The 23,640-nt window shown below is 46.1% G+C and overlaps 1 protein-coding gene across 1 annotated transcript in view; it reads right to left on the minus strand.

The window, feature by feature from the left end:
• The window catches only part of LOC121846186 (triple functional domain protein-like), a 93,730-nt gene extending 70,910 nt beyond the window's left edge, over positions 1-22,820 (minus strand). The window contains exon 1 of the mRNA XM_042319521.1: positions 22,428-22,820. Within this exon, the coding sequence (XP_042175455.1) occupies positions 22,428-22,497 (70 nt within the window). The 5' untranslated portion in view covers positions 22,498-22,820. The remainder of the gene's footprint in view (positions 1-22,427) is intronic.
• Positions 22,821-23,640: the final 820 nt, after the last annotated feature.

A 23,640-nucleotide genomic window follows, 5' to 3' on the forward strand; every position in this document is an offset into this window, starting at 1 on the left:
ATACCTGCACTGCACGTGAGTCTTCTCCCATGGTATCACTGATGTCGGTCTCATACCTGCACTGCACGTGAGTCTTCTCCCATGGTGTCACTGATGTCGGTCCCATACCTGCACTGCACGTGAGTCTTCTCCCATGGTATCACTGATGTCGGTCTCATACCTGCACTGCACGTGAGTCTTCTCCCATGGTGTCACTGATGTCGGTCCCATACCTGCACTGCACGTGAGTCTTCTCCCATGGTGTCACTGATGTCGGTCCCCTGCACTGCACTGTCACACGTGAGTCTTCTCCCATGGTGTCACTGATGTCGGTCCCATACCTGCACTGCACGTGAGTCTTCTCCCATGGTGTCACTGATGTCGGTCCCATACCTGCACTGCACGTGAGTCTTCTCCCATGGTGTCACTGATGTCGGTCCCATACCTGCACTGCACGTGAGTCTTCTCCCATGGTGTCACTGATGTCGGTCCCATACCTGCACTGCACGTGAGTCTTCTCCCATGGTGTCACTGATGTCGGTCCCATACCTGCACTGCACTGATGTCGGTCCCATACCTGCACTGCACTGATGTCGGTCCCATACCTGCACTGCACTGATGTCGGTCCCATACCTGCACTGCACGTGAGTCTTCTCCCATGGTGTCACGGATGTCGGTCCCATACCTGCACTGCATGTTACCCTCTGCAGCTATACGGACCATAGAAATACAATGAATAGAACGGGCGTCCCAATTCAAGTCTATGATGGCATAATGGGTGGACTGGTAGGTTTATCCATAGCGAGTGTTCCCATAGGGGCAAAGCAGGAAGTCTAAGCAGGAAGTGTACCCATCAATCGGTGCTGTGAGTTTTTTAAATCAACTCAACTGACATTACAAACAAGCACATTCCATTGCATCAGCCACATCAGGTATCATTTGAATGAAGATGCTACTTTACCATGGGAATGATAGCATCACAATACCAGGCAGCCATTGTGAGAGTGTACCCATAAATTCACAATACAAATTGCCAGGATTAGAGGTATCAAGCCAGTTCTATTCATTCTATTTTTATGTTAGGGACCTCACTTACAGACATTAACACCCACAATTGCGTCACCACCCAGGACCCAGATAAGGACACAGGTCAGCTGATAAGGTGTGAGAGTGTACAGTCCTGTATGTATACTGAGTGTGTACAGTCCTGTATGTATACTGAGTGTGTACAGTCCTGTATGTATACTGAGTGTGTACAATCCTATATGTATACTGAGTGTGTACAGTCCGGTATGTATACTGAGTGTGTACAGTCCGGTATGTATACTGAGTGTGTACAGTCCTATATGTATACTGAGTGTGTACAGTCCTATATGTATTAGAGGTCGACCGATTATGATTTTTCAACGCCGATACCGATTATTGGAGGTGCCAAAAAAGCCGATGCCGATTATTGCCAGTACTGAAAAAGCCGATACCGATTATTGGCGGTGCCAAAAAAAACCCCCGGTGCCGATTATTGGCGGTACCAAAAAAGCCGATACCGATTATTGCCGGTAAAAAATAAAAAAAAACCCGGTGCCGATTATTGGAGGTGCCAGAAAGGCCGGTGCCGATTATTGGGGGTGCCAAAAAAGGCGATACCGATACCGATTTATTGGGGGTACCAAAAAAGCCGATACCGATTAAATCTGCCAATTTTTATTTTATTTATTTGTAATAATGACAATTACAACAATACTGAATGAACACTTATTTTAACTTAATATAATACATCAATAAAATCAATTTAGCCTCAAATAAATAATGAAACATGTTCAATTTGGTTTAAATAATGCAAAAACAAAGTGTTGGAGAAGAAAGTAAAAGTGCAATATGTGCCATGTAGAAAGCTAACGTTTCAGTTCCTTGCTCAGAACATGAGAACATATGAAAGCTGGTGGTTCCTTTTAACACGAGTCTTCAATATTCCCAGGTAAGAAGTTTAGGTTGTAGTTATTATAGTATTTAGAAGGACTATTTCTCTCTATACCATTTGTATTTCATTAACCTTTGACTATTGGATGTTCTTATAGGCACTTTAGTATTGCCAGTGTAACAGTATAGCTTCTGTACCTCTCCTCGCTCCTCCCTGGGCTCGAACCAGGAACACAACGACACAGCCACCCTCGAAGCAGTGTTACCCATGCAGAGCAAGGGGAATAACTACTCCAAGTCTCAGAGCGAGTGACGTTTGAAACGCTATTAGCGCGCACCCCGCTAACTAGCTAGTAATTTCACATCACTTCGGTTACACCAGCCTCATCTCGGGAGTTGATAGGCTTGAAGTTCTAAACAGCAGAGCTGCTGGCAAAATGCACAAAAGTCCTGTTTGAACGAATGCTTACGAGCCTGCTGCTGCCTACCACTACTCAGACTGCTCTATGAAATCATGGACTTAATTATAACATAATAACACACAGAAATACGGGACTTAGGTCATTAATATGGTCGAATCAGGAAACTATCATCTCGAAAACAAGACGTTTATTCTTTCAGTGAAATACGGAACCGTTCCGTATTTTATCTAACGGATGGCATCCATCAGTCTCAATATTCCTGTTACATTGCACAACCTTCAATGTAATGTCATAATTACGTAACATTCTGGCAAATTATCTGCGTCCAAAATGACAGATTTCCGATTGTTATGAAAACTTGAAATCGGCCCTAATTAACTGGCCATTCTGATAAATCGGTCGACCTCTAATCTGTATACTGGGTGTGTACAGTCCTGTGTGTATACTGGGTGTATACTGGGTGTGTACAGTCCTGTGTGTATACTGTCCTGTGTGTATACAGTCCTGTGTGTATACTGGGTGTGTACAGTCCTGTATGTATACAGTCATGTGTGTATACTGGGTGTGTACAGTCCTGTATGTATACAGTCCTGTGTGTATACTGGGTGTATACAGTCCTGTGTGTATACTGGGTGTATACAGTCCTGTGTGTATACTGGGTGTATACAGTCCTGTGTGTATACTGGGTGTGCACAGTCCTGTGTGTATACTGGGTGTGCACAGTCCTGTGTGTATACTGGGTGTGCACAGTCCTGTGTGTATACTGGGTGTGCACAGTCCTGTGTATACTGGGTGTGCACAGTCCTGTGTGTATACTGGGTGTGCACAGTCCTGTGTGTGCACAGTCCTGGTGTGCACAGTCCTGTGTGTATACTGGGTGTGCACAGTCCTGTGTGTATACTGGGTGTGCACAGTCCTGTGTGTATACTGGGTGTGCACAGTCCTGTGTGTATACTGGGTGTGCACAGTCCTGTGTGTATACTGGGTGTGCACAGTCCTGTGTGTATACTGGGTGTGCACAGTCCTGTGTGTATACTGGGTGTGCACAGTCCTGTGTGTATACTGGGTGTGCACAGTCCTGTGTGTATACTGGGTGTGCACAGTCCTGTGTGTATACTGGGTGTGCACAGTCCTGTGTGTATACTGGGTGTGCACAGTCCTGTGTGTATACTGGGTGTGCACAGTCCTGTGTATATACTGGGTGTGCACAGTCCTGTGTATATACTGGGTGTGCACAGTCCTGTATGTATACTGGGTGTGCACAGTCCTGTATGTATACTGGGTGTGCACAGTCCTGTATGTATACTGGGTGTGCACAGTCCTGTATGTATACTGGGTGTGCACAGTCCTGTATGTATACTGGGTGTGTACAGTCCTGATTAATAAGAGACAATATGATCTACAGAAGCAGGTCTGGTTCCTCTGAGGATATTAACATCAAGTCCTCTGTATCAATCAAGCAACCAATACATTCTATTAGATTTTTGTGTAGCATCATTCATATTGTACCACCAACTGAATGTTGCTGGAGTACCCCTGAAGTACCCCCTCATGTGCATTCTAGCAGTAAGCCTATGGTCTCATTGGTCGTCTCAAGTACCCCTGTGGATAGGCCAAGTACCCTGAGGGGTCCTAGTACCCCTGGTTGGGAACCACTGTGCTAAACTAGCATCGCACACACATACTGGTATCACACACAAACACACAGACCTTCTTTCTCTCGCCCCTCCATGTGTTCAAAAGGAGGTCGTCCCACTTTCACTCTTTCTTTCTCGTTCACTAACTTCTGTGGCGTGATCGTTAATTGGTGTGGGCTTGGGGAGAATGTGAGCTCTGGCTCAGTCTCTCACGCTGGAAAGAGTGAGATGGGGAAGAGATAGAAAAGAGGGAGAGAAAGAGAGAAAGACAGATAGAAAAGTGGGAGAGAAAGAGAGAGAAAGGCAGAGAGAGAGAAAGGATAGTTAAGTTATAATCATGTCAGGACCTTATTACAGTCGTGTTATGGGCTAAATGCGGTAATTGGTGAATTATACAACTGTATTTAATCGTATTATCGTCACCCTGCCTTGTTATAATCATGTTATAGGCATAGTCATGGCTAGGCCTAGTTATGTAGTTATGAGACATCTCTTAGTCCTGGTTGCAGCTTTGCTCATATAGCTCAGTGTTTAAAGGTGTGCTGAGCTCATTTATTCACAGATCAACAGTAACTATTTTCCTTCACACATTCTTGTACAACGATCACAAACAAAAGTCTGGGACGGTTGCGTTTTTTTTTTTTTACACAGAAGTCTGGATCCTCACAATGTCTAACAAAGAAAAGGAAGAGAGGGGCGATAAGAGAGAGAATGAGAGAGAGAGTGTGAAAGGAAGAGAGGGGCGATAAGAGAGAGAAAGAGAGAGAGAGAGTGTGAAAGGAAGAGAGGGGCGATAAGAGAGAGAAGAGAGTGAAAGAAGAGAGTGTGAAAGGAAGAGAGGGAAAGGAAGAGAGAGAGAATGAGAGAGAGAGAGTGTGAAAGGAAGAGAGAGGGGCGATAAAGAGAGAATGAGAGAGAGAGAGTGAAAGGAAGAGAGGGGCGATAAGAGAGAGAATGAGAGAGAGAGAGTGTGAAAGGAAGAGAGGGGCGATAAAGAGAGAATGAGAGAGAGAGAGTGTGAAAGGAAGAGAGGGGCGATAAGAGAGAGAATGAGAGAGAGAGAGTGTGAAAGGAAGAGAGGGGCGATAAGAGAGAGAATGAGAGAGAGAGAGTGTGAAAGGAAGAGAGGGGCGATAAGAGAGAGAATGAGAGAGAGAGAGGTGTGAAAGGAAGAGAGGGGCGATGAAAGGAAGAGAATGAGAGAGAGAGAGTGTGAAAGGAAGAGAGGGGCGATAAAAGAGAGAATGAGAGAGAGAGAGTGTGAAAGGAAGAGAGGGGCGATAAAAGAGAGAATGAGAGAGAGAGAGTGTGAAAGGAAGAGAGGGGCGATAAAGAGAGAATGAGAGAGAGAGAGAGTGTGAAAGGAAGAGAGGGGCGATAAGAGAGAGAATGAGAGAGAGAGTGTGAAAGGAAGAGAGGGGCGATAAAAGAGAGAATGAGAGAGAGAGAGTGTGAAAGGAAGAGAGGGGCGATAAGAGAGAGAATGAGAGAGAGAGAGTGTGAAAGGAAGAGAGGGGCGATAAGAGAGAGAATGAGAGAGAGAGAGTGTGAAAGGAAGAGAGGGGCGATAAGAGAGAGAATGAGAGAGAGAGAGTGTGAAAGGAAGAGAGGGGCGATAAGAGAGAGAATGAGAGAGAGAGAGTGTGAAAGGAAGAGAGGGGCGATAAGAGAGAGAATGAGAGAGAGAGAGTGTGAAAGGAAGAGAGGGGCGATAAGAGAGAGAATGAGAGAGAGAGAGTGTGAAAGGAAGAGAGGGGCGATAAAGAGAGAATGAGAGAGAGAGAGTGTGAAAGGAAGAGAGGGGCGATAAGAGAGAGAATGAGAGAGAGAGAGTGTGAAAGGAAGAGAGGGGCGATAAGAGAGAGAGATGATGAGAGAGAGAGTGTGAAAGGAAGAGAGGGCGATAAAGAGAGAATGAGAGAGAGAGAGTGTGAAAGGAAGAGAGGGGCGATAAGAGAGAGAATGAGAGAGAGAGAGTGTGAAAGGAAGAGAGGGGCGATAAGAGAGAGAATGAGAGAGAGAGAGTGTGAAAGGAAGAGAGGGGCGATAAGAGAGAGAATGAGAGAGAGAGAGTGTGAAAGGAAGAGAGGGGCGATAAGAGAGAGAATGAGAGAGAGAGTGAAAGGAAGAGAGGGGCGATAAGAGAGAGAATGAGAGAGAGAGCGAAAGGAAGAGAGGGGCGATAAGAGAGAGAATGAAGAGAGAGATGAAAGGAAAGAGAGAGGGCGATAAGAGAGAGAATGAGAGAGAGAGAGTGTGAAAGGAAAGAGAGAATAAGAGAAGAGAGAGTGAAAGGAAGAGAGGGGCGATAAGAGAGAGAAGAGAGAGAGAGTGTGAAAGGAAGAGAGGGGCGATAAGAGAGAGAAGAATGAGAGAGAGAGAGTGAAAGGAAGAGAGGGGCGATAAGAGAGAGAATGAGAGAGAGAGTGTGAAAGGAAGAGAGGGGCGATAAGATAAGAGAGAATGAGAGAGAGAGAGTGAAAGGAAGAGAGGGGCGATAAGAGAGAGAATGAGAGAGAGAGAGTGTGAAAGGAAGAGAGGGGCGATAAGAGAGAGAATGAGAGAGAGAGAGTGTGAAAGGAAGAGAGGGGCGATAAGAGAGAGAATGAGAGAGAGAGAGAATGTGAAAGGAAGAGAGGGGCGATAAGAGAGAGAATGAGAGAGAGAGAGTGAAAGGAAGAGAGGGGCGATAAGAGAGAGAATGAGAGAGAGAGAGAAAGGAAAGAGAGGGGCGATAAGAGAGAGAATGAGAGAGAGAGAGCGAAGAAAGGAAGAGAGGGGCGATAAGAGAGAGAATGAGAGAGAGAGAGTGTGAAAGGAAGAGAGGGGCGATAAGAGAGAGAATGAAAGGAAGAAGAGAGAGAATGAGAGAGAGAGAGTGAAAGGAAGAGAGGGGCGATAAGAGAGAGAATGAGAGAGAGAGAGTGTGAAAGGAAGAGAGGGGCGATAAGAGAGAGAATGAGAGAGAGAGAGTGAAAGGAAGAGAGGGGCGATAAGAGAGAGAATGAGAGAGAGAGAGTGAAAGGAAGAGAGGGGCGATAAGAGAGAGAATGAGAGAGAGAGAGTGAAAGGAAGAGAGGGGCGATAAGAGAGAGAATGAGAGAGAGAGAGTGTGAAAGGAAGAGAGGGGCGATAAGAGAGAGAATGAGAGAGAGAGAGTGAAAGGAAGAGAGGGGCGATAAGAGAGAGAATGAGAGAAGAGAGAGCGAAAGGAAGAGAGGGGCGATAAAGAGAGAATGAGAGAGAGAGAGTGTGAAAGGAAGAGAGGGGCGATAAGAGAGAGAATGAGAGAGAGAGAGTGTGAAAGGAAGAGAGGGGCGATAAGAGAGAGAATGAGAGAGAGAGTGAAAGGAAGAGAGGGGCGATAAGAGAGAGAATGAGAGAGAGAGAGTGAAAGGAAGAGAGGGGCGATAAGAGAGAGAATGAGAGAGAGGGGCGATAAGAGAGAGAATGTGAAAGGAAGAAGAGGGGCGATAAGAGAGAGAATGAGAGAGAGAGAGTGAAAGGAAGAGAGGGGCGATAAGAGAGAAGAGAGAGAGAGAGTGAAAGGAAGAGAGGGGCGATAAGAGAGAGAATGAGAGAAGAGTGTGAAGAATAAAGAGAGAGAGAGAGAGAGTGTGAAAGGAAGAGAGGGGCGATAAGAGAGAGAATGAGAGAGAGCGAAAGGTGAAAGAAGAGGGGAGAGAATAAGAGAGAGAATGAAAGGAAGAGAGAGAGTGAAAGGAAGAGAGGGGCGATAAGAGAGAATGAGAGAGAGAGAAGTGAAAGGAAGAGAGGGGCGATAAGAGAGAGAATGAGAGAGAGTGTGAAAGGAAGAGAGGGGCGATAAGAGAGAGAATGAGAGAGAGAGCGAAAGGAAGAGAGGGGCGATAAGAGAGAGAATGAGAGAGAGAGTGTGAAAGGAAGAGAGGGGCGATAAGAGAGAGAATGAGAGAGAGCGAAAGGAAGAGAGGGGCGATAAGAGAGAGAATGAGAGAGAGAGAGTGAAAGGAAGAGAGGGGCGATAAGAGAGAGAATGAGAGAGTGTGAAAGGAAGAGAGGGGCGATAAGAGAGAGAATGAGAGAGAGTGTGAAAGGAAGAGAGGGGCGATAGAGAGAAGAAGAGAGAGAGTGAAAGGAAGAGAGGGGCGATAAGAGAGAGAAGCGAGAGAGAGCGAAAGGAAGAGAGGGGCGATAAGAGAGAGAATGAGAGAGAGTGAAAGGAAGAGAGGGGCGATAAGAGAGAGAATGAGAGAGAGAGTGAAAGGAAGAGAGGGGCGAGAAAGAGAATGAGAGAATGAGAGTGTGAAAGGAAGAGAGGGGCGATAAAGAGAGAATGAGAGAGAGAAAGGAAGAGAGGGGCGATAAAGAGAGAATGAGAGAGAGAAAGGAAGAGAATAAAGAGAATGAGAAGAGAGAAGTGAAAGGAAGAGAGGGGCGATAAGAGAGAGAATGAGAGAGAGCGAAAGGAAGAGAGGGGCGATAAGAGAGAGAATGAGAGAGAAGAAGAGAGGGGCGATAAGAGAGAGAATGAGAAGGAAGAGAGGATAAGAGAGAGAATGAGAGAGAGAAAGGAAGAGAGGGCGAAAAGAGAGAGAATGAGAGAGCGAAAGGAAGAGAGGGGCGATAAAGAGAGAATGAGAGAGCGAAAGGAAGAGAGGGGCGAGAGAAAAGAGAGAATGAGAGAGGAAAGGAAGAGAGGGGCGATAAGAGAGAGAATGAGAGAGAGAGAGTGAAAGGAAGAGAGGGGCGATAAAAGAGAGAATGAGAGAGAGAGAGAAAGGAAGAAAGGAAGAGAGGGGAAAGGAAGAGAGAGAATGAGAGAGAGAGAAAGGAAAGGAAGAGAGGGGCGATAAAGAGAGAATGAGAGAGAGAGAGTGAAAGGAAGAGAGGGGCGATAAGAAGAGAGATGAGAGAGTGAAAGGAAGAGAGGGGCGATAAGAGAGAGAATGAGAGAGAGAGGGGCGAAAGGAAGAGAGGGGCGATAAGAGAGAGAATGAAGAGAGAGAGTGAAAGGAAGAGAGGGGCGAAAAGAGAGAGAAAGAGAGAGAGTGTGAAAGGAAGAGAGGGGCGATAAAAGAGAGAGAGAGAGCGAAAGGAAGAGAGGGCGATAAGAGAGAAGAGAGAGAGTGAAAGGAAGAGAGGGGCGATAAAGAGAGAGAATGAGAGAGAGCGAAAGGAAGAGAGGGGCGATAAGAGAGAGAAGAGAGAGAATGAGAGAGAGCGAAAAAGGAAGAGAGGGGATAAAAGAGAGAATGAGAGAGTGAAAGGAAGAGAGGGGCGATAAGAGAGAGAATGAGAGAGAGAGAGTGAAAGGAAGAGAGGGGCGATAAAGAGAGAATGAGAGAGAGAAAGGAAGAGAGGGCGATAAGAGAGAGAATGAGAGAGAGCGAAAGGAAGAGAGGGGCGATAAAAGAGAGAATGAGAGAGCGAAAGGAAGAGAGGGGCGATAAAAAGAAGAGAAGAGAGTGTGAAAGGAAGAGAGGGGCGAAGAAGAGAGAATGAGAGAGAGAAGTGTGAAAGGAAGAGAGGGGCGATAAAGAGAGAATGAGAGAGAAAGGAAGAGAGGGGCGATAAAGAGAGAATGAGAGAGAGAGTGAAAGGAAGAGAGGGGCGATAAGAGAGAGAGAGAGAGAGAGAGGGGCGATAAGAGAGAGAAAGGAAGAGAGGGGCGATAAGAAGAGAGAATGAGAGAGAGAGAGAGTGAAAGGAAGAGAGGGGCGATAAGAGAGAGAATGAGAGAGAGAGAGAGAGTGAAAGGAAGAGAGGGGCGATAAAAGAGAGATGAGAGAGAGTGTGAAAGGAAGAGAGGGGCGATAAAGAGAGAATGAGAGAGAGAGAGTGAAAGGAAGAGAGGGGCGATGAAAGAAAGAGAGAAGAGAGAGAGAGAGAGAGTGAAAGGAAGAGAGGGGCGATAAAAGAGAGAATGAGAGAGAGAGAGTGAAAGGAAGAGAGGGGCGATAAGAGAGAGAATGAGAGAGAGAGAGAGAGAGTGAAAGGAAGAGAGGGGCGATAAAAGAGAGAATGAGAGAGAGAGAGAGAGAAAGGAAGAGAGGGGCGATAAAGAGAGAATGAGAGAGAGAATGAAAGGAAGAGAGGGGCGATAAAAGAGAGAATGAGAGAGAGAGAGTGAAAGGAAGAGAGGGGCGATGAAAAGAGAGAATGAGAGAGAGAGAGTGAAAGGAAGAGAGGGGCGATAAGAGAGAGAATGAGAGAGAGAGAGAGTGAAAGGAAGAGAGGGGCGATAAGAGAGAGAATGAGAGAGAGAGAGAGCGAAAGGAAGAGAGGGGCGATAAAAGAGAGAATGAGAGAGAGAGAGAGAGAGAGCGAAAGGAAGAGAGGGGCGATAAAAGAGAGAATGAGAGAGAGAGAGAGAGTGAAAGGAAGAGAGGGGCGATAAAGAGAGAATGAGAGAGAGAGAGTGAAAGGAAGAGAGGGGCGATAAAGAGAGAGAGAGAGAGAGAGCGAAAGGAAGAGAGGGGCGATAAAAGAGAGAGAATGAGAGAGAGAGAAAGGAAGAGAGGGGCGATAAAGAGAGAATGAGAGAGAGCGAAAGGAAGAGAGGGGCGATAAAGAGAGAGAATGAGAGAGAGAGAGTGTGAAAGGAAGAGAGGGGCGATAAAGAGAGAGAATGAGAGAGAGCGAAAGGAAGAGAGGGGCGATAAGAGAGAGAATGAGAGAGAGAGAGTGTGAAAGGAAGAGAGGGGCGATAAAAGAGAGAATGAGAGAGAGCGAAAGGAAGAGAGGGGCGATAAGAGAGAGAATGAGAGAGAGAGAGAGCGAAAGGAAGAGAGGGGCGATAAAGAGAGAATGAGAGAGAGAGAGAGCGAAAGGAAGAGAGGGGCGATAAAAGAGAGAATGAGAGAGAGAGAGAAAGGAAGAGAGGGGCGATAAAGAGAGAATGAGAGAGAGAGAGAGTGAAAGGAAGAGAGGGGCGATAAAGAGAGAATGAGAGAGAGTGAAAGGAAGAGAGGGGCGATAAGAAAAGAGAGAAGAGAGAGAGTGAGTGTGAAAGGAAGAGAGGGGCGATAAGAGAGAGAATGAGAGAGAGAGCGAAAGGAAGAGAGGGGCGATAAGAGAGAGAATGAGAGAGCGAAAGGAAAGAGAGGGGCGATAAGAAGAGAATGAGAGAGAGAGAAAGGAAGAGAGGGGCGATAAAGAGAGAATGAGAGAGCGAAAGGAAGAGAGGGGCGATAAAGAGAGAATGAGAGAGAGAGAAAGGAAGAGAGGGGCGATAAAGAGAGAGAATGAGAGAGCGATAAGAGAGAGAATGAGAGAGAAAGGAAGAGAGAGGGGCGATAAGAGAGAGAATGAGAGAGAGAGTGAAAGGAAGAGGGGGGCGATAAGAGAGAGAATGAGAGAGAGAGTGAAAGGAAGAGAGGGGCGATAAGAGAGATAAGAGAGAGAATGAGAAAGGAAGAGAGGGGCGATAAGAGAGAGAATGAGAGAGAGAATGTGAAAGAAGAGAGGGGCGATAAGAGAGAGAATGAGAGAGAGTGAAAGGAAGAGAGGGGCGATAAGAGAGAGAATGAGAGAGAGAATGAAAGGAAGAGAGGGGCGATAAGAGAGAGAATGAGAGAGAGAGAGAAAGGAAGAGAAGAGGGCGATAAGAGAGAGAATGAGAGAGAGAAGAGGGGGAAAGGAAGAGAGGGCGATAAGAGAGAGAATAAGAGAGAGAGAGAGAGTGAAAGGAAGAGAGGGGCGATAAGAGAGAGAATGAGAGAGAGAGAGTGAAAGGAAGAGAGGGGCGATAAGAGAGAGAATGAGAGAGAGAGAGAGTGAAAGGAAGAGAGGGGCGATAAGAGAGAGAATGAGAGAGAGAGAGCGAAAGGAAGAGAGGGGCGATAAAGAGAGAATGAGAGAGAGCGAAAGGAAGAGAGGGGCGATAAGAGAGAGAATGAGAGAGAGAAGTGAAAGGAAGAGAGGGGCGATAAGAGAGAGAATGAGAGAGAGAGAGCGAAAGGAAGAGAGGGGCGATAAGAGAGAGAATGAGAGAGAGAGTGAAAGGAAGAGAGGGGCGATAAGAGAGAGAATGAGAGAGAGAGAGCGAAAGGAAGAGAGGGGCGATAAGAGAGAGAATGAGAGAGAGAGTGAAAGGAAAGGAAGAGAGAATGAGGGCGATAAGGGGCGATAAGAGAGAGAATGAGAGAGAGAGAGCGAAAGGAAGAGAGGGGCGATAAGAGAGAGAATGAGAGAGAGAGAGTGTGAAAGGAAGAGAGGGGCGATAAGAGAGAGAATGAGAGAGAGAGAGTGTGAAAGGAAGAGAGGGGCGATATAAGAGAGAGAATGAGAGAGAGAGAGCGAAAGGAAGAGAGGGGCGATAAGAGAGAGAATGAGAGAGAGCGAAAGAAGAGAGAGAGAGAATGAGAGAGAGAGAAAGGAAGAGAGGGGCGATAAAGAGAGAATGAGAGAGAGAGTGTGAAAGGAAGAGAGGGGCGATAAGAGAGAGAATGAGAGAGAGAAGAAAGGAAGAGAGGGGCGATAAAGAGAGAATGAGAGAGAGAGAGTGTGAAAGGAAGAGAGGGGCGATAAGAGAGAGAATGAGAGAGAGAGAGAGTGAAAGGAAGAGAGGGGCGATAAGAGAGAGAGAGATAAGAGAGAGAATGAAAGGAAGAGAGGGGCGATAAGAGAGAGAATGAGAGAGAGCGAAAGGAAGAGAGGGGATAAGAGAGAATGAGAGAGCATAAGAGAGAGAGAGAGAGAGAGTGAAAGGAAGAGAGGGGCGATAAGAGAGAGAATGAGAGAGATGAAAGGAAGAGAGGGGCGATAAGAGAGAGAATGAGAGAGTGAAAGGAAGAGAGGGGCGATAAGAGAGAGAATGAGAGAGAGCGAAAGGAAGAGAGGGGCGATAAGAGAGAGAATGAGAGAGAGCGAAAGGAAGAGAGGGGCGATAAGAGAGAGAATGAGAGAGAGCGAAAGGAAGAGAGGGGCGATAAGAGAGAGAATGAGAGAGAGCGAAAGGAAGAGAGGGGCGATAAGAGAGAGAATGAGAGAGAGCGAAAGGAAGAGAGGGGCGATAAGAGAGAGAATGAGAGAGAGAAAGGAAGAGAGGGGCGATAAGAGAGAGAATGAGAGAGAGCGAAAGGAAGAGAGGGGCGATAAGAGAGAGAATGAGAGAGAGCGAAAGGAAGAGAGGGGCGATAAGAGAGAGAATGAGAGAGAGCGAAAGGAAGAGAGGGCGATAAGAGAGAGAATGAGAGAGAGCGAAAGGAAGAGAGGGGCGATAAGAGAGAGAATGAGAGAGAGCGAAAGGAAGAGAGGGGCGATAAGAGAGAGAAGAGAGAGCGAAAGGAAGAGAGAGGGGATAAAAGAGAGAATGAGAGAGCGAAAGGAAGAGAGGGGCGATAAGAGAGAGAATGAAGAGAGAGAGCGAAAGGAAGAGAGGGGCGATAAAGAGAGAATGAGAGAGATGAAAGGAAGAGAGGGGCGATAAAAGAGAGAATGAGAGAGCGAAAGGAAGAGAGGGGCGATAAGAGAGAAGAAGAGAGAGAGCGAAAGGAAGAGAGGGGCGATAAAGAGAGAGAATGAGAGAGCGAAAGGAAGAGAGGGGCGATAAAGAGAGAATGAGAGAGAGCGAAAGGAAGAGAGGGGCGATAAGAGAGAGAATGAGAGAGAGAGCGAAAGGAAGAGAGGGGCGATAAGAGAGAGAATGAGAGAGAGCGAAAGGAAGAGAGGGGCGATAAGAGAAGAGAGAGAATGAGAGAGCGAAAGGAAGAGAGGGGCGATAAAAAAGAGAGAATGAGAGAGAGTGTGAAAGGAAGAGAGGGGCGATAAAGAGAGAGAATGAGAGAGAGAGCGAAAGGAAGAGAGGGGCGATAAAAGAGAGAGAATGAGAGAGCGAAAGGAAGAGAGGGGCGATAAAAGAGAGAATGAGAGAGAGAAAGGAAGAGAGGGGCGATAAAAGAGAGAATGAGAGAGAGAGAGCGAAAGGAAGAGAGGGGCGATAAAAGAGAGAATGAGAGAGAGAGTGTGAAAGGAAGAGAGGGGCGATAAAAGAGAGAATGAGAGAGAGAGCGAAAGGAAGAGAGGGGCGATAAAAGAGAGAATGAGAGAGAGAAAGGAAGAGAGGGGCGATAAAAAGAGAGAATGAGAGAGAGAGAGTGAAAGGAAGAGAGGGGCGATAAGAGAGAGAATGAGAGAGTGTGAAAGGAAGAGAGGGGCGATAAAAGAGAGAATGAGAGAGAGAGAGTGAAAGAAGAGAGCGATAAAGAAGAGAGGGGCGATAAAAGAGAGAATGAGAGAGCGAAAGGAAGAGAGGGGCGATAAGAGAGAGAATGAGAGAGAGCGAAAGGAAGAGAGGGGCGATAAAGAGAGAATGAGAGAGAGCGAAAGGAAGAGAGGGGCGATAAGAGAGAGAATGAGAGAGAGCGAAAGGAAGAGAGGGGCGATAAAAGAGAGAATGAGAGTGTGAAAGGAAGAGAGGGGCGATAAAGAGAGAATGAAGGTGAAAGAAGAGAGGGGCGATAAAGAGAGAAAGAGAGAGCGAAAGGAAGAGAGGGGCGATAAGAGAGAGAATGAGAGAGAGCGAAAGGAAGAGAGGGGCGATATAAGAGAGAATGAGAGAGAGCGAAAGGAAGAGAGGGGCGATAAAAGAGAGAGAATGAGAGTGTGAAAGGAAGAGAGGGGCGATAAGAGAGAGAATGAGAGAGAGCGAAAGGAAGAGAGGGGCGATAAGAGAGAGAATGAGAGAGAGAGAGCGAAAGGAAGAGAGGGGCGATAAAGAGAGAGAGAATGAGAGAGTGAAAGGAAGAGAGGGGCGATAAAAGAGAGAATGAGAGAGAGCGAAAGGAAGAGAGGGGCGATAAGAGAGAATGAGAGAGAGAGTGAAAGGAAGAGAGGGGCGATAAAGAGAGAATGAGAGAGAGAGAGAGAGTGAAAGGAAGAGAGGGGCGATAAAAGAGAGAATGAGAGAGAGCGAAAGGAAGAGAGGGGCGATAAGAGAGAGAATGAGAGAGAGTGTGAAAGGAAGAGAGGGGCGATAAAAGAGAGAATGAGAGAGAGAGAGAGAGAGAGAGAGGGGCGATAAGAAAGGAAGAGAGGGGCGATAAAGAGAGAATGAGAGAGAGAGAGAGTGAAAGGAAGAGAGGGGCGATAAGAGAGAGAATGAGAGAGAGAGAGAGCGAAAAGGAAGAGAGGGGCGATAAAGAGAGAGAATGAGAGAGAGAGAGAGCGAAAGGAAGAGAGGGGCGATAAAAGAGAGAATGAGAGAGAGCGAAAGGAAGAGAGGGGCGATAAAAGAGAGAATGAGAGAGAGAGAGAATGTGAAAGGAAGAGAGGGGCGATAAAAGAGAGAATGAGAGAGATGAAAGGAAGAGAGGGGAGAGATGAGAAAAGAGAGAATGAGAGAGAGAGAGAGCGAAAGGAAGAGAGGGGAATAAGAGAGAAAAGAGAGAGCGAAAGGAAGAGAAAGATAAAAGAAGAGAGGGGCGAAAAAAGAGAGAATGAGAGAGAGAGAGAGAGAGCGAAAGGAAGAGAGGGGCGATAAAGAGAGAATGAGAGAGAGCGAAAGGAAGAGAGGGGCGATAAAAGAGAGAATGAGAGAGAGCGAAAGGAAGAGAGGGGCGATAAAAAGAGAGAATGAGAGAGAGAGAGAAGGAAAGAAGAGGGGAAAGGAAGAGAGGGGCGATAAAAGAGAGAATGAGAGAGAGCGAAAGGAAGAGAGGGGCGATAAGAGAGAGAATGAGAGAGAGCGAAAGGAAGAGAGGGGCGATAAAAGAGAGAATGAGAGAGAGAGAGAAAGGAAGAGAGGGGCGATGAAAAGAGAGAGAATGAGAGAGAGTGAAAGGAAGAGAGGGGCGATAAAAGAGAGAATGAGAGAGAGCGAAAGGAAGAGAGGGGCGATAAAAGAGAGAATGAGAGAGAGAGAGAGCGAAAGGAAGAGAGGGGCGATAAAAGAGAGAATGAGAGAGAGAGAGAAAGGAAGAGAGGGGCGATAAAAGAGAGAATGAGAGAGAGTGAAAGGAAGAGAGGGGCGATGAAGAGAGAAAGAGAGAGAGGGAAAGGAAGAGAGGGGAATAAAAGAGAGAATGAGAGAGAGAAGAGAGCGAAAGGAAGAGAGGGGCGAAAGGAAAGAGAGAATGAGAGAGAGAGAGAGCGAAAGGAAGAGAGGGGCGATAAAAGAGAGAATGAGAGAGAGAGAGCGAAAGGAAGAGAGGGGCGATAAAAGAGAGAATGAGAGAGAGCGAAAGGAAGAGAGAGGGGCGATAAAAGAGAGAATGAGAGAGAGAGCGAAAGGAAGAGAGGGGCGATAAAGAGAGAATGAGAGAGAGCGAAAGGAAGAGAGGGGCGAAAAAAGAGAGAATGAGAGAGCGAAAGGAAGAGAGGGGCGATAAGAGAGAGAATGAGAGAGCGATAAAGAGAGAAAGGAAGAGAGGGGCGATAAAGAGAGAATGAGAGAGCGAAAGGAAGAGAGGGGCGATAAGAGAGAGATGAATGAGAGAGTGAAAGGAAGAGAGGGGCGATAAAGAGAGAATGAGAGAGTGAAAGGAAGAGAGGGGCGATAAGAGAAGAAGAGAGAGAGAGAGTGAAAGGAAGAGAGGGGCGATAAGAGAGAATGAGAGAGAGAGAGAGTGAAAGGAAGAGAGGGGCGATAAAAGAGAGAAGAGAGAGAGAGTGAAAGGAAGAGAGGGGCGATAAAGAGAGAATGAGAGAGAGCGAAAGGAAGAGAGGGGCGATAAGAGAGAGAATGAGAGAGAGAGAAGCGAAAGAAGAGAGGGGCGATAAGAGAGAGAATGAGAGAGAGAGAGAGTGAAAGGAAGAGAGGGGCGATAAAAGAGAGAATGAGAGAGAGAGCGAAAGGAAGAGAGGGGCGATAAAAGAGAGAATGAGAGAGAGAGAGCGAAAGGAAGAGAGGGGCGATAAAAGAGAGAATGAGAGAGAGAGAGCGAAAGGAAGAGAGGGGCGATAAAAGAGAGAATGAGAGAGAGAGAGCGAAAGGAAGAGAGGGGCGATAAAAGAGAGAATGAGAGAGAGAGAGCGAAAGGAAGAGAGGGGCGATAAAGAGAGAATGAGAGAGAGAGAGAGCGAAAGGAAGAGAGGGGCGAAAGGAAAAGAGAGAATGAGAGAGAGAGAGAGCGAAAGGAAGAGAGGGGCGATAAGAGAGAGAATGAGAGAGAGCGAAAGGAAGAGAGGGGCGATAAAAGAGAGATGAGAGAGAGCGAAAGGAAGAGAGGGGTGATAAAGAGAGAGAATGAGAGAGAAAGAGCGAAAGGAAGAGAGGGGCGATAAGAGAGAGAATGAGAGAGAGAGAGAGAAAGGAAGAGAGGGGCGATAAGAGAGAGAATGAGAGAGAGAGCGAAAGGAAGAGAGGGGCGATAAGAGAGAGAATGAGAGAGAGAGAGAGAGAAAGGAAGAGAGGGGCGATAAGAGAGAGAATGAGAGAGAGAGAGAGAGAGCGAAAGGAAGAGAGGGGCGATAAGAGAGAGAATGAGAGAGAGAGAGAGAGAGAGAGAGAGAGCGAAAGGAAGAGAGGGGCGATAAGAGAGAGAATGAGAGAGAAGAGAGAGAGAGCGAAAGGAAGAGAGGGGCGATAAGAGAGAGAATGAGAGAGAGAGAAGAGAGGGGCGATAAGGAAAGAGAGGGCGAAAAGAAGAGAGAGCGATGAGAGAGAGAGAGAGAGAGAGAGCGAAAGGAAGAGAGGGGCGATAAGAGAGAGAATGAGAGAGAGCGAAAGGAAGAGAGGGGCGATAAAAGAGAGAATGAGAGAAAAAGAGAGAGAGAGAGCGAAAGGAAGAGAGGGGCGATAAAAAGAGAGAATGAGAGAGAGAGAGAGAGCGAAAGGAAGAGAGGGGCGATAAAAGAGAGAATGAGAGAGAGAGAGAGAGAGCGAAAGGAAGAGAGGGGCGATAAAAGAGAGAATGAGAGAGAGAGAGAGAGAGCGAAAGGAAGAGAGGGGCGATAAAAGAGAGAATGAGAGAGAGAGAGAGAGCGAAAGGAAGAGAGGGGCGATAAAAGAGAGAATGAGAGAGAGAGAGAGCGAAAGGAAGAGAGGGGCGATAAAAGAGAGAATGAGAGAGAGAGAGAGCGAAAGGAAGAGAGGGGCGATAAAAGAGAGAATGAGAGAGAGAGAGAGCGAAAGGAAGAGAGGGGCGATAAAGAGAGAATGAGAGAGAGAGAGAGTGAAAGGAAGAGAGGGGCGATAAAAGAGAGAATGAGAGAGAGAGAGCGAAAGGAAGAGAGGGGCGATAAAAGAGAGAATGAGAGAGAGAGAGTGAAAGGAAGAGAGGGGCGATAAAAGAGAGAATGAGAGAGAGAGAGAGAGAGCGAAAGGAAGAGAGGGGCGATAAAAGAGAGAATGAGAGAGAGAGAGAGAGAGCGAAAGGAAGAGAGGGGCGATAAAAGAGAGAATGAGAGAGAGAGAGAGAGCGAAAGGAAGAGAGGGGCGATAAAAGAGAGAATGAGAGAGAGAGAGAGAGAGGGAAAAGGAAGAGAGGGGCGATAAAAGAGAGAAGAGAGAGAGATAAGAGAGAGAGAGAGTGAAAGGAAGAGAGGGGCGATAAGAGAGAGAATGAGAGAGAGCGAAAGGAAGAGAGGGGCGATAAAAGAGAGAATGAGAGAGAGAGAGAGAGCGAAAGGAAGAGAGGGGCGATAAGAGAGAATGAGAGAGAGAGTGAAAGGAAGAGAGGGGCGATAAAAGAGAGAATGAGAGAGAGAGAGAGTGAAAGGAAGAGAGGGGCGATAAAAGAGAGAATGAGAGAGAGAGTGAAAGGAAGAGAGGGGCGATGAAAAAGAGAATGAGAGAGAGAGAGCGAAAGGAAGAGAGGGGCGATAAAAGAGAGAATGAGAGAGAGAGTGAAAGGAAGAGAGGGGCGATAAGAGAGAATGAGAGAGAGAGTGAAAGGAAGAGAGGGGCGATAAGAGAGAGAATGAGAGAGAGAGTGAAAGGAAGAGAGGGGCGATAAAAGAGAGAATGAGAGAGAGAGTGAAAGGAAGAGAGGGGCGATAAAGAGAGAATGAGAGAGAGAGTGAAAGGAAGAGAGGGGCGATAAAGAGAGAGAATGAGAGAGAGAGTGAAAGGAAGAGAGGGGCGATAAGAGAGAATGAGAGAGAGTGAAAGGAAGAGAGGGGCGATAAGAGAGAATGAGAGCGAGTGAAAGGAATAGAGGGGCGATAAAAGAGAGAATGAGAGAGAGTGAAAGGAAGAGGGGCGATAAAAGAGAGAATGAGAGAGTGAAAGGAAGAGAGGGGTTCAGACAGAAATGAGCGACAGACAACAAGACAACAAGAGAGACAATGAGAGAACGAGACAAACCGAGAAGGAGGAGAATATGGCTAGGCAGGTAGGTGCTAAATCTGTACGTGTTCTAACATGGCTAAGAGGTGTTATACAGGGGAAAGTGAGAGGGAAAACAACAGAGTATAAACCCTCAAACTAACAATATAGTCTAGCCTATAGTATACAGCAACGTTGATCGTGGAGGGAGAAAGCTTGAGTCTATGCCTATTATTATTATTAACTCAGAAAGCAGGCCCGTGATTGGTCTGTGTCAGCACGTGGTCCTGTGTGACGACAAATGTAGTTGTAAGAATGGATCACTATTTTATTCTATATCTCGATTTGTAGCGAACTTTAAAATAGTTCACCATGGGGATCGAACAGGATCCTAAGAAACTCATTTTAGAGTCCAAAATGGACGTCAACATTTTTGGGGAGACCGTTTCTGGCGATCGCAATTTACATAAGCTTTCTAGGGCAGACCAGAGCTTTCTAGGGCAGACCAGAGCTTTCGTCACCGGTAGGTTGCGACGCAGTAGCCGACCAGCAGAGCTTGTGACTTCACGCTTCAGACCGGACACTAGGGGCCTGGTCTATCTATCCATGTCCTTAGGACGTTGGGAAATGCCTTCAAAACTGGCCACTGGGGAGCAATAGTGAGTTCCATTACCATCAAGTAACCTTGGGTTTTGCAATGGCGTGGACTGGGGTGGACTAGGGTGCCAGATGGGCTGGACTGGGGTGCCAGATGGGCGTAATCCCATGATTCTGGATTGGCGTATTTTTTATTTTATGATAATCCCAAACCTTATTCAGAATGCGTGTCTAAACTTAACCCTTAACTTCAATTTGATGTTTGCAGAAAGGGAACAGAGTAGCAGAAGCAACAAAAACATTCTGAAATTGAAATGTGATGTTTGGAGAATGCCTAATTCTGCAGTGAGACTGAGAGCTTTTTGATTACAGAGATGATTGCAGAGAGGACTGTAGAGTGAGATGGCTTGAGTCTACTCCAGCTCCAATGTGCATGCACACAAACAGACCTACAGAGACGCACACACACAAACAAACACAGACGCACAACTCAACCTGAGCTCAGCTGTCAATCAGAGCTTTGTTGCCTGCAGTGATAACAGGGCACAGCTCTGCTGGTTACCAAGCATTCTCACAAGGGTGTCAAAACACTGCAATGACACCCCATAATAATAACCCAGAACAATCCAGCTACAAAGGATGAAACCAGAGACTGATATACGGTCGGTTTAGAGTTTTGTCCTCTAAAAGTTGGGGAAAGCTTTAGGGAAGGTAAGCTGATCTTAGATCTGTGCCTACAGGTAACTTCTACTGGAGAGAGCCAAAACACATGGGACAGAGGAAAAGCCAAAGGAACATGATCCCAAATAAACATTATAACCAATAAGGAAGTTACTACAACTGAGAAAAAAATAGGAGGAAGGGTTTGGGTAAATGTTTGGATATTGGTTAAGGGTTAGTCTAGTGGTTTAAATGGGATGTGGTTGTAGACTGGGACTGTCTATTACGAGGGCAATCCCAATCTTACTCTATGAGGTCCGGACTACTCCTGGTTTTCTCATGTATAAATAAGTCCCCTATTAGAGGGGAAGAATGATAAAAGCAATGGAACTGGCCTCGAGGTAGAGATTTGAATTTGAGTGTTTAAGAGGTTTCACTCAGAGCAAGATGACTGGAGCCATCATCACAGAAGAACTAACTGCAGCCATAATGCACATGCAGCACTTCTCATGTGGGTTATTATCAATAGATACAGCCAGAGTGGAGTCAAAGGCTGCGTCTCAACAGTCTACAGTTGCTTCCTCTCATCTTCTCCTTCAATGAGGTTGAGACTGACCAGTGAAGCCGTCAAACACAAACACACACACACACACACACAGGGTTAATGTCACCCTCCAATCAACCCAATTGCCACCATTTGATTGGTCTAGTTAATTGATTTGACAATGGGGGTTTAGCACCCATCCACAAAACTATCCAGCTATAATGATAAGAACTAAGTCCCATTTACATTTTCAGCATGACTGTTGTATCAAAATCATACTAGGAATAAAACATTGCTACCTACATCTGGTGATAACCTTGAGTCAAAATTAGCTCATTTAATCAAAGCACAGAAATCATCGACTGAAGTCTCGAATTAAGAAATGGGATAATGGAATAGAAATGGAAGAATGTCAGACTGGGGAGCCTCCATATCCACGTACGAGTTAACGAGATAGTAATGTTATACATCTACTGAATCAGGATAGGCCCAGAAATAATGATTGCACATCGCTCAGCCAGCTAGCTAGCATGACTAACGTTAGCCGAGAAAATTGCTATGATCATCTTTTGCATTCACACATTGTGCAGTCACTAACGTTACTAATTTAGAAAATAGTCTCATCTGAACTGATTTATGCATCGTAAAGTAAATCACAATCAAGTGCATGCATCATATGCCTTAGGGCCACAGGGGAACCTTCCAGCTAGCCATCTAGCTAGCTGACCTAGCCACAGTCCAGAGAGCAAGAATGCCACGCCACGGTATTGTTTACATAGCTAGCACGCTCGGATTGTGTCCTATTTTAACAGCACGGAAACGATTAGTACGTTACATGTTTTACTTAACAATCAACTCTAACGTTGAGCTGTTTCCATGAAATCTATCTAGCATTAGCTAGCAATCCGACAGTGAGCTTTTTGATGTCCCAGTCCATTCCATTGGCTATCTAATTAGCTGGCTAGCTAGCTTGATCGCTCGCGCACCTGTCGTTGTGATTTAGCTATTTTTATATAGGTAAATTGTAGTAAAAATCTTAGCTATGTATTCAATGTGTTTTCTTTGCATACGCCAAACGTAAGCACGATGGTTAGTTAGCTCATTTCGGCGTGCAGTCGGTTATAAAGCTAATCAAACGTGAGTTGGCTTGTGTCTGTCGACTGTGGGGAGTGGGGCTGCTACCGGAGTCGCGAGTTCTCCTACCTGGATGACATGGTTAGTTACATTATAATGAGTGTGTAACAAATGCACGACATCTCTCACACCATTAAATCTGCATAACAGCCACTGTTGTTCCGACCCATTATAGCTTCTACAAATGAGCAACAACACCTGGGAGAATGTTTAGTTGAAAACCTCCCCCCACCCCACGAACGCGCCGATACCGAAAATACAGTGCTCAATCGGGAACAATGTCCCTCCATCTCGACTTGAAGGAGCGGCTCTTTTGCTGTCCCAGGCGTGTTCGTTTTCGGGCTTACCAGATTTAAAGAACGCCGCTATATCGGCCGCGTCCTTTGACGTCTCCTCCGCTCCGTCCCCAGAGCTCATGATGGTGGCCCAACTAAATTCCCAATGCGGTGGGGTAATTCCTGCCAACGTTATCAATATAAAAAATCTGTTCGCTTTCGGAAAGCGTCGGCCAAGACACAGGGGCGGGCAGGATCGCTCCTAGATGCTACTGCCATCAGCAAACCTCCATCTTGGGTAATAGCTACAAATGCACAGCTGGGCGGCCGCCGGGTTCCTCCTCCGAGTCGAAAGGAGAGTCGTTGTGGAGGGGGGCAGAGGGGCACGGGATTCGGGAAGGGATGGGTCTATGTTCGGTGAATCTCCGAGAGACTTCGGAAACGTGCAGACAGAGGACGGGCGATCGGGTTGACCCGTGACAACTGCAGTGTCTGTGAATCATTTGTGCCTTTTTAAATCAGTGTGCACTGTGCAGATTGGCCTACAAGGTAAACATGAATATTGCATATACACAGTGTTTTGGATATCATGTTAGGACACGAATTAATGCATGTGTTGATTGTTGATCTGATTCTCTCAAATACAAATGTTAGGTTGCAGAATAAACTAATTCGGATTTGGTCAGTGTGTAGCCTAACCAATAGTCATTTGAAAGGCCTACTGAAGACCCTATAAAGACAACTACAAGACAAATACAAGAATATCATAAGTACTTTAACTAGCCTACTCTCTGCAGGATTCGTTTAGGGTGAGATTCTATCTCCAGGCCATCAGGCTGTTAAACAGTAACAACTAGCTGGCCCGCCCAGTACCTTAGTCACTGTTACGAACAGGTAACCACCTGGTACTCAACCCTTCACCTTAGAGACTGCTGCCCTATGAACATGGTCTTTAAACACTAGTTACTTTAATAATGTTTACATACTGTTTTACCCACTTCATACTGCATAATAGTCATGGCTCATCCTATATACAGTGCCTTCATAAAGTATTCACACCCCTTGACATTTTCCACATTTTGTTGTGTTACAGTATGAATTTAAAATGTATTAAATTTAGTTATTTTGTGTCACTGGCCTACACACAATACGAAAGTGGAATTATGTTTATATATATATTTTTACAAATTAATTCAAAATGAAACGCTGAAATGTCTTGAATCAATAACTATTCAATCGCATTGTTAAGTTCAGGAGTATAATTTTGCTTATACATAATAAGTTG

The sequence above is a fragment of the Oncorhynchus tshawytscha genome, unplaced genomic scaffold (genome assembly GCF_018296145.1).
Source record: "Oncorhynchus tshawytscha isolate Ot180627B unplaced genomic scaffold, Otsh_v2.0 Un_scaffold_1528_pilon_pilon, whole genome shotgun sequence".
NCBI lineage: Eukaryota > Metazoa > Chordata > Actinopteri > Salmoniformes > Salmonidae > Oncorhynchus > Oncorhynchus tshawytscha.